The sequence below is a fragment of the Protobothrops mucrosquamatus genome, unplaced genomic scaffold, assembly GCF_001527695.2.
Source record: "Protobothrops mucrosquamatus isolate PMUCROS unplaced genomic scaffold, P.Mucros_1.0 scaffold462, whole genome shotgun sequence".
In the NCBI taxonomy this organism is placed as follows: Eukaryota; Metazoa; Chordata; class Lepidosauria; order Squamata; family Viperidae; genus Protobothrops; species Protobothrops mucrosquamatus.
In genome coordinates, this window is record NW_015386783.1 from 565,132 (window position 1) to 574,755 (window position 9,624).

General features: G+C 44.6%; 1 protein-coding gene across 1 annotated transcript; it reads right to left on the reverse strand.

Moving 5' to 3' along the window:
* Positions 1-235: 235 nt before the first annotated feature.
* Positions 236-8,043, reverse strand: POLM (DNA polymerase mu). The gene is made up of 11 exons (XM_015816527.1): positions 7,850-8,043; positions 7,177-7,207; positions 6,605-6,703; positions 6,327-6,497; positions 6,022-6,093; positions 4,902-5,022; positions 4,094-4,226; positions 3,427-3,529; positions 2,137-2,424; positions 639-722; positions 236-418 (listed from the first exon to the last, which is right to left on the reverse strand). The coding sequence occupies exons 1-11, from the start codon at positions 8,041-8,043 to the stop codon at positions 332-334; spliced, it is 1,383 nt and encodes a 460-aa protein (XP_015672013.1). The 3' UTR covers positions 236-331.
* Between the last annotated feature and the right edge of the window lie 1,581 nt (positions 8,044-9,624).

Sequence of the window (9,624 nt, forward strand, 5' to 3'; positions counted from 1 at the left end):
GGTTGTTCAGATATCTGCATCCCACTACTGGTGCGACTCATTTAACAACCACATTGCTTAGCAACAGAAATTCTGGACCCAATTGCGTTTGTATGTCAAGGATTAGCTGTGAGCCTGTTAAGGAAAAAATCAAAACAGAAACCAACAGAGTATGAAAAAAACGTGATGTATTTCCTAAAGTTCCATTGACACAATCCAGAAATAAATTGTCTTAGATCATACACACACACACACACACACACAAGTGAAGGTTATATGAAGTGTAACCTGGGTGGTTCTCATTCATTTGTGAATTCCACAGGGTGAAAAAACTGCTTTGCACAACAAAGGCTCAAGCATTTCTCTCTTCAGGCGGTAGATACTCCAGTCCTAAATGCTGAAAAATCTCTTCCTCGGAGGTAGCGGCCAGGAAAATTTTCTGAAGAACATGCAAAAAATAAGCATGTATATATGAATCAGTCAGTGAAGACCTTTTTCCACTTGGCAAATTCCCCGTAGCTAAATAATTTGTACCCAGGTCTCAACAAACTCCGATCAAAAACCCACAACTACCTCATCTGTCCTGAACCTTTGCAGAAAAAAGGGTCTACCCAAGGGTGCCAAACCCTCCTGAGATTCTTGCTCCAGGGACCTCTTACCTGCTCTAGGTGATAGAGGCCATGGCTGTTGAGGGTCATCTTCTTCTCACGCTTAGAGAAACGGCGGAGGTCTCGTTCAAAATTCTGGGAAGGTAAAGCGCCAGGAGGATTCCATTTGTTAATCAACAACAAAGTCTCCTCTGAATGTGAAATATATGAGGAGTTTGCCCGACGCATCTCGGAAAGATGACCTGTTCCCTCCCAATCTTTGAATCAGTTTTGGAAGGCTGGTGAATGAATTTGCCATTCCTAGGAATGCCAGACTCCTGGACATCCCAAATTAGATGTCAATTCTGATTGCTAGTGAGAAGGAATAAGGTCTTCAATCAGGTACTTCAAATATCCAGCTAAGAAAGCTTTGAAAACTCACAATAGGCTAACCGGAAAATCATAGAAGAATGCTTTTGCCTTCCTGTAATTGAAATCTATTATTCCATGCACTCTGGAACAAATAAGAACAGCTTAGGGGGTTTTCTTTTTATAGTTATCTGAATTAAATTTCTTTTTTTTACTTTCACCCTAGTTCTTTAGCATATCCATTCTGAATTTGATTTCAGTCTTCTGCAGGATCACAGAAGGAAAATGCCTAAGATTCTTCTTCTGCAGGAGATTGTGTTGAACTCCAGAAAACAAAGGAAATTATCTCAAAGTGCACACAAGCGAGAGATGGGAGATTCTATTACAGGCTTATAAAATAGAAACGGCTCTTAATCCTTCATGCAAACATTCCAGGAAGAAGAAAGTCAACCGTTTCAAAGAGATCATGGCCAAGAATTCAATAACAATGGAGGCCCAGAGGGTTTCTATTTCAGTTCCAACATTCTGTACTCTTAAGCTCTGATCGTTGGCCCAGAAACTCATTCAAGAAAGCCTGGATGAATCTTTCTTCCAGTCTGCAGTGAAGGGACTTGACCTTTTCTCACAAGAGTTGAAGAAGGATTGAAGTGTAAAGGTTAAAACAAACAGGAGCACCTAGCATCTCCAGATAAACTCAAAAAAGCACCTGCTGGAAATTCTGGACGGAATGGAGGAAGAGAAAGGGAGAAGGACAGGAAGAGAAAGGGAGAGGGAGAGATAAGAGAGAGGGAGAGGGAGAGAGGGAGAGAGAGAGACTCTGTGCCCAAATTTGGAGTCCTAGTTAATTTGATATCCCAAATACCTGCATGGTTTAGCTACTGGATGGATGGATATAGATAGAGGATGATAGAGATACATGAGAGAGAGAGAGAGAGAGAGAGAGAGAGAGAGGGGAGAGAGAGAGAGAGAGAGAGGGAGAGAGAGAGAGAGAGAGAGATATTGGTAGATGGATGGATGGGTAAAGAGATCGATAGATCTATAGATAGGCAGGCAGGCAGGCAGGCTCTGCTACCCAATTCGGACTCCTCCTCAATTTGACATGAAAAGCTCCTTAGGAACTCTCTGGCACCAACCTTTTCCCCACCCCCAAATGAATACAAAACCAAGTTTGAATACAGGGCCCAGCCCACATGGAACTCACCCGTGAGCCGGTCCAGCCAAGCAGAGCAAAAGGAAACTGGCTGAAGGGGGTCACAACCAAATCCACCCGCACAGCTGTCCGGGGACAGGATGCACCGGGCCCCACTGAGGCGCCGAGCTTCTGAAGCCCAGTAACCCCCGGATGGCTTCCAGCAAGATCCCCAAGATGGAAGATGGAGAGGCAGCGCTCAAAGTGGTCCATGGTGCTTGAACCGCCGCTAACCCACAGCTCTTCATCTTCGAGGGAGAGGAAGCTGCTTCGGTGGAAACTGTGATACAGCAAGAAGCCCTGAGGAAAGAGAACCCCGTGGAGGAGAATCAGGTCGTCCCCAACTTACAATCATTCATTTATGGACCATTCGAAGTTACAATGGCACTGAAAAAAGTGACTTCTGACCGGTTTTCACACTTACGACTGCCGCCGCATCCCCAAGGACATAATTCAGGCATTTGGCAACTGTCCCAGGATCGTGTGATCACCTTTTGTAATCTTCCCAGCTGGCTTCCGAAAGGCAGAGTCAACAGGGGAAGCCAGATTTGCTTAAGGACCACGTGATTCACTTAACGACTGCTGTGATTCGCTTAATGCAGGGATCTTCCAACTTGGCCCTTTTATGACTTGTGGACTTCGACTCCCAGAATTCCTCAGCCAGGCATTTTTTCTTGTCTTGCCTTCTGGTGCTTTGGAAAATAGATTGACTCTCCTTTTCTTTGTGGCAGCCCCATAAATATTGGAACACTGCTATCGTATCACCCCCTACTCCTTCTTTCCTCTAGACTGGCCATACCCAATTCCCGCATCCCTTCTACACATGTTTTACCACCAGTCCCCTAATCACCTTTGTCGCTCTTCTCTACATTCTTTCCAGAGTCTGTAATTATTTTTTTATATTGCGGCGACCAAAATGGGATACAATATTCCACGTGTGGTCTTTGATATGTTACATTTCAGATGTATATTCTCATCAGCCTTACCAGGTAGACTGGATAGGAAACATAGCCTAATTCTACTTTTACTGTAAATTGTTTGTGTATATGTGTGTGTTTGTATGTTTGTGTAAAATTCAGCGTGTGCGAATGAAATGAATGTGTTGAGTAAGGAAGTGTAACCCTTCTAAACAAAGAGCAATTAGATTCATGGTTTAATTCTTATGCACCTTTGAAAGTTGGCAATTTCTACATTGCAGATCTGTGACTTCAATGCAACTTAAAAATAAACCATACAGTACATTTACTGCTTCCAGATCTGCCTGTTTTGCCAGATCCTCCTTGCGTTCAAGTCTTCACCTACCTGGCTCTCCAGGACACTGATGACTTTGCGCAAAAGTCCCAGTTCTTGACCTTCAGAAGGGTGGGTGATGAGCAGGTCCACGTCATGGCCACATGGCTTCCCTCTATTGGGGGGAGACAGACTGTAGCCATAAATTTCCCGTCAAGTTTGTTTTTATTGGCATTTAACATTGTTAACAGGGCTAAACATGGCTGCGTCAACCACCATTGGCTGGCTTCAGACAAACCATTACAATCAAATCAGAACATAGCACAATGGGGGACCCATTCACTGAAAGGGCTCAAAAAATGGGTCAAAGGAACGTGGCTTTAATGGGTAATGGGAATCCAGACATGACAATTTTTCAATCTCTCATCCTTTTATACTGATTTCCTAGCACCAACAAGTTCCAGCTATATGGACATAAATGCAGAGAATTCCCCAGCTAGCACGATTATTGCTAACATTTCAGGGAAATAAATCTGCCCCTCTGAAAATTTATTTATCAGTCAATCCATGAGGTTCTTAATCGATTCATGGTTGAAGCATGTTTTTATCCACTGATGGTTGACATTTATGACCTCAGGATTTCTAGCTACCAGCAGCACTGGGAAAGACTGGAACCGCCCACTTTAACTAGCTTTTATTTCCCCATGTTATACAGTGTTCGCTGTCCAAATCAATTCACCTCCTAAATCCTCCAGTCAGCATGACCATCGCTCCAGGCAAAACCTCCTCAACTACCTTGTGCACCACCTGGCTGATGGCCTCGGCCTCCCAGAGCTCCACGGGGGTATTCAGATCCTCGTAATGAAGAAGTCCTGCAGGGAAGATCAGGCCCCAAAGTCATTAAGAAGCAATCAAGGATCATCTGGAGCAAGGTATTCTATACTGAATAGCTAGAAATGTAATTTAAGGGCCAGGTTCATATCCTGATGTCATGGTTCCGACAGATGAAACTCTTCAAAGAACTTCGAGGCCTTGTTTATCTTAAAGAATCTTTGTTTGAGTAGCATGGCATCGGCATGTACATGGTCGAAGCCGAAATCTGGATTCCCCTCCCCTAAACACATAGTATTAAAGCACAATTCCCTCCTCTAATTAACAGTCATAAATCACATTCTCCAATTAGTTTGAAACGCAGACCTTCCCTCCAGTTCTTCAACCGGTCATTTCTTATCATCTCTTATTTCAAACAACCTTAAAAAACATTCTACTACAATGTTGTTATGTCTAACTAATTCCCATACACATTCTTCCTCCTCCCCCCAACACATATTTATGGAAAATCACATTGGAAAGAAAGCAATTTTATATCAACTAATACAAAGCACAGAATTCTTTTTAAAGGCAGTTTTGCCAAAGAAGTGAACAGTCTTAAAACTTAATAAAATAGTGAATAATTTACTACTCACCCAAAAAACCCTTTGCAGTCAAGACAATTCTCCTTCCCAAGGTACATAAAAATGCCTTTTTCTTTTGCACAAATTACTCACCTGCTTGCTGTTCTTTATTCAGTTTTATCTGGTGCAGCTGTAAGTCAGCAAGGGACCTGAGCCCCTCCTGGTACCACTGGCTGGCTATCCGTACCCCAACTCCAAAGATCTTGGTGAAAAGCTATGGAGAAAAACAAATTCCTTAGAACATCATCCCTATCTGGGAAAGCAAAAGGTCCATAATTCAACCATGTAACAGGTCAGGAAGGCAAGAAGAAATGTGGGCTCCTTGGTGGTCACTTAGCTTGATGATTTTCTTGCAGACATTTCATTACCAACCCAGATAACACCATCAGTGCACTGGTAGTGAAACGTCTGCAAGAAAACCAAACAGAGAGCACCAAGGAGCCCTCATTTCCACCCGGAGCTACAAATATTCTCTTCTATCTGAGGAAGAAATTCATACAGGCTGCGTATTTCCAAAAATGAAACAAGAGCATTGTTTGCTACTATCATTTCTATGCTCTTCTCTGGTGCAGTTTCTTAACTAAAGAAAGCTGGGTTCATTTTTAAGACTAGAAAATGGGTTACAATCCATTTTCAATCCTGGTTATTCATCTGGTAACTTGGGGCCAACACATCTGGCCTCAGATGAAAAGGCATTCAACGGATAGCCCGAAACCACAGGCTCCAATTAAGATCCCCAGGCTGGCCAAGTGGCTTATAGCAATAGGCTGAATCCAAGGAGACGTTCTTTAAAATCCTTAAATAATTTTCACAAAAATAAAATTCAGGGGACGGGGCCCTCTAAAGTCAGCGGATGGGTGAACATTTGCTCACATGTACTTTGTATATTTTTTGGGGGGGGGGATTTCACTAGATGTAGTAGTAATTTCCTGAGCTAGCTATCTGAATATAAAATATCCAGTGGAAATTGTGTTTTTTTTCACTCGGTGACTGAAATTTTAGCACATACCTTGACCCTAGCACACCGAGGACCAGAAACTTGCATTAGCACTCCAAAATTTAAGAAGTTGATCTTCTCCTGAAACCAGCAGTGCACCCAGGATTCAGGCAGTGTTCCCTTACAATAGGGATGCACGCAATGTTATACGCCAAATTCCATGCCGTGTCCCCCCCCCATCTAGCAGTAGCCATCGGCCACACAGAGTCTCTGCACCTTCATCGTCCGGTATCTCTCAGATTGTCTAACTTTCTCCACCTCTGCAGAAAGGCCATCTTCCAGCATTTCCTGTTGGGCAGACACAAACAATACAATAGGTCTTTGACTTACGACCACAATTGAGCCCAAAATTTGTGTTGCTAAGCGAGACAGTTGATAAGTGGGTTTTGCCCCATTTTACGGCCTTTCTTGACACAGTTGCACAGCAAGAGCCCCATTACAAACAAGAGACATCAGAATGCAAAATGAACAGGAGGGTGACGATGCTAGAATGGGATAAGACGACATGAGTATCCCTCTACCTGGATAATTCTCCGCGAATGCTCTCCGATGCCGGGCACGGGGTGGAGTTGCTGAATTCTGCTGACCTTCCAAGGCAGGGACTTAAGCACCGAAGCAGCTCTGGAAAAGGCCAAGCTCCGAACTTCACTGCCCGTGAATTTAGCCTCTTCTGCCATGGTTTCTAGGGCATCCTAGAAAAGGCAGCCAGGAACATTGAAGTCCAAGCCTTCCAAAGAGGGTTCAAACACTTAGACCCATGTTGCTGAGAGTATTACCGGTCTACATTGCGTCAAATTACCGTGAGTGTGGAGTTGTGGTGCTGCAGGGGAGTCCGTCTCTGGCAGATGTAGGGAGGCACCTGGCCTTTTTCTTCTAGTGGCGCCATCGGAGTAGTCACCTGAGCAAAAGGAAATAGGCAAGATGCTTCAGGACGTCCAAGTCATCCTTTTACTGAAACCAGTAATAAAACTGCCACCTTTTGTTCTGATTCATATTCTAGCAAAGTCCCAGAAACCATGAGAAGAAAGGAAGGAAGGAAGGAAGGAAGGAAGGAAGGAAGGGAGGGAGGGAGGAAGGAAGGAAGGAAGAAAGGAAGGAAGGGAGGGAGGAAAGAGGGAGGAAGGAAAACTTAAGAGATAACGTGGCTGGTTTAAATACACATGAACACACAACTTGTGCCCGATGCCTGGAGGCCGTGAGGGTCTGGATGGGGAGGAACAGACTCAGACTCAACCCGTCCAAGACCGAGTGGCTATGGCTTCCAGCGCCTCGGCATAGTCAGCTGATTCCATCGCTGACTATAGGGGGCGAAACTTTGGCCCCCTCAGATCGGGTCCGCAACTTGGGTGTTCTCCTGGATTCACGGTTGACATTGGNGGACACAATGTGAGTCGCTTTCTCACTACGACAAAAGCAAAGATACCACTTTAATACCACTTTACAAAGCCTTGTTAAGGTCACACTTGGAATACTGCATCCAGTTTTGGTCACCGTGATGGAAAAAGGATGTTGAGACTCTAGAAAGAGTGCAGAAAAGAGCAACGAAGATAATTAAGGGACTTAATGAAGAACGGTTGCATGAACTGGAAATGTCTAGTCTAACAAACAGAAGGACTAGGGGTGACATGATAACAGTGCTCCAATATCTCAGGGGTTGCCACAAAGAAGAGGGAGTCAAGCTATTTTCCAAAGCAGAAGAAGAAGGACAAGAAGCAACAGATGGAAACCAATCAAGGGGAGAAGCAACCTAGAAGAAGAAATTTCTTGACAGAACAACCAGTGGAACAACTTGCCTCCAGAAGTTGTGAATGCTCCAACACTGGAGATTTTAAAGAAGAGATTGAACAACAATTTGTCTGAAATGGTACAGGGTTTCCTGCCCTAGTAGGGGGTTGGACTAGAAGACCTCCAAGGTCCCTTCCAACTCTGTTATTCTATTCTATTCTATTCTATTCTATTCTATTCTATTCTATTCTATTCTATTCTATTCCTCTTGGTTCCCATTCTTCCTGGCCCTTCGCCCCATTCCCGTTGGGACACCTACCTGCGGGGATCATCTACAGAAAAACCTCTGCTGAGAGCCAAGGAGGTCAGGAACGTCTTCCGGCTTCTGCCCATCCTCTTCTCAACCAGGCCAAGCACCACTTCGGGGAAATGCACCGGGACCTCTGAGTTAGCTGGCTGAGGACCAGGCTCAGCCCGAGGAGGACGCCGTTTTTTCACGGGCAGCTGGGCCATGATCCGCCCCCTGATGGGACCTACTCTGCCTTCTCCAAAAAAAGCTCAGCTGCAGAAAGGAGAGAGAGAACGAAAGAGAGAAGGGGGGGAAAAAGAAAAGGAAAGGAAAAGGCTTGTTACAGTTTTTAAATGAAGACCTGGGAAGAGTTTTCAACTCTTTAAACTCCCTAGTTAGGCCAGCCTGAACCCTTCAGACACTCCTGCCCAACACTCGAGCATCAAACCTCACACCTGCCGTCTTTGGCTTTGCCTTTTGAAAGCACAGAAGTTCATTTCCTGCCCTTCAGGAAAAGAAGGCAGGTAATCAACAGGCAGGAAGGAAAAACAGTGAAAGAAACCGTCTCACCCGCACGGAACCCAGCAAGCCACATTCCCGACGTTATATTTTTTTTAAAAGAGAAGGAAAACGAGAGTCAACTTAGCCAGCCCTCCAAGTGAGAGACCCAGCCAGCTTCGGGTAGCCTCCTTTGCTTTGCCTTCTTTTTGTTTTATAACAAATTTTATTGCTTTTCCAGTTTTCCATTTAAGTATTTGGAAAGCAGCGTGGTGATTGGGTAGTCCATAGTTCAATAACAAAATCTTTAGTACATCTCTCAGGTTACATCATCAAAAATTCCTTCCCTATTTCCCTTAACATTTGCTATATCATATTTAGGCTAGTAAATTTCTAATTATGACAAACTCAGTTAAAACATTTAACAATACGTTTTTTGCTTAGACATATCCATATCCTGTTTTCAAGTTTTACCTAATTTTTAATGTTTAATTACAGTAGTCCAGTTTAACCTTTAACCTCCCTAGTATGTAAGTTTCGGGAAATCCCAATTTCCTTCATTTCACTACATAAAAGTTATAGTATTTAAAATGCACACACTACTTACTTCAATACATTCTTATTTTATTTCATAAACATTTTCTGTTTCTCATCCCAGGACATCCCCACTTACTAACAAGAGTATCCTTTATTATCTCAAGTCCCTCATCTGTATCATCTGGGGCCCAGGGATAGGCAACCTCGGCTCTTTTATGACTGGTGGACTTCACCTCCCAGAATTCCCGAGTCAGCATGGCTGGTTCAGGAATTCTGGGTATTGAAGTCCACAAGTCATAAAAGAGCCAAGGTCGCCTACCTTTGATTCTGGGCTAAACAATCGTTGGAGGTTAATTCCTAATAGTTAAACGATCATTTCCTTTATAAATCTAAATCCTAAATCAGTGATGGCGAACCTTTCAGAGACCGAGTGCCCAAACTGCAACCCAAAACCTACTTATTTATCGCCGGGTGCCAGGTGGGGGTGGCTGTGGTGGTCATGGCAGACTGGGTGGGTGTGGCCAAGGTGGGCGTGATCACCTTGATGTTGCTCATGGGGAGGGATGCCTGGGGGGGCCGGGCAGGGTTGGGGGAGATCCAGGGGGTCTCTGGCAGGTGGGGCGGTGGGCAGGAGGCTCGTCCTGCAGGATAAGGCGAGGCAAGGTGAGGCACGGTGGCGGTGCCATTGTCACAGGGCAAGGCGAGGCAGGGGCCAGGGCGGCTGCTGCCTGACACCATCAGCCCCCGCACAAGGAGGCCAGCGAGCGCAT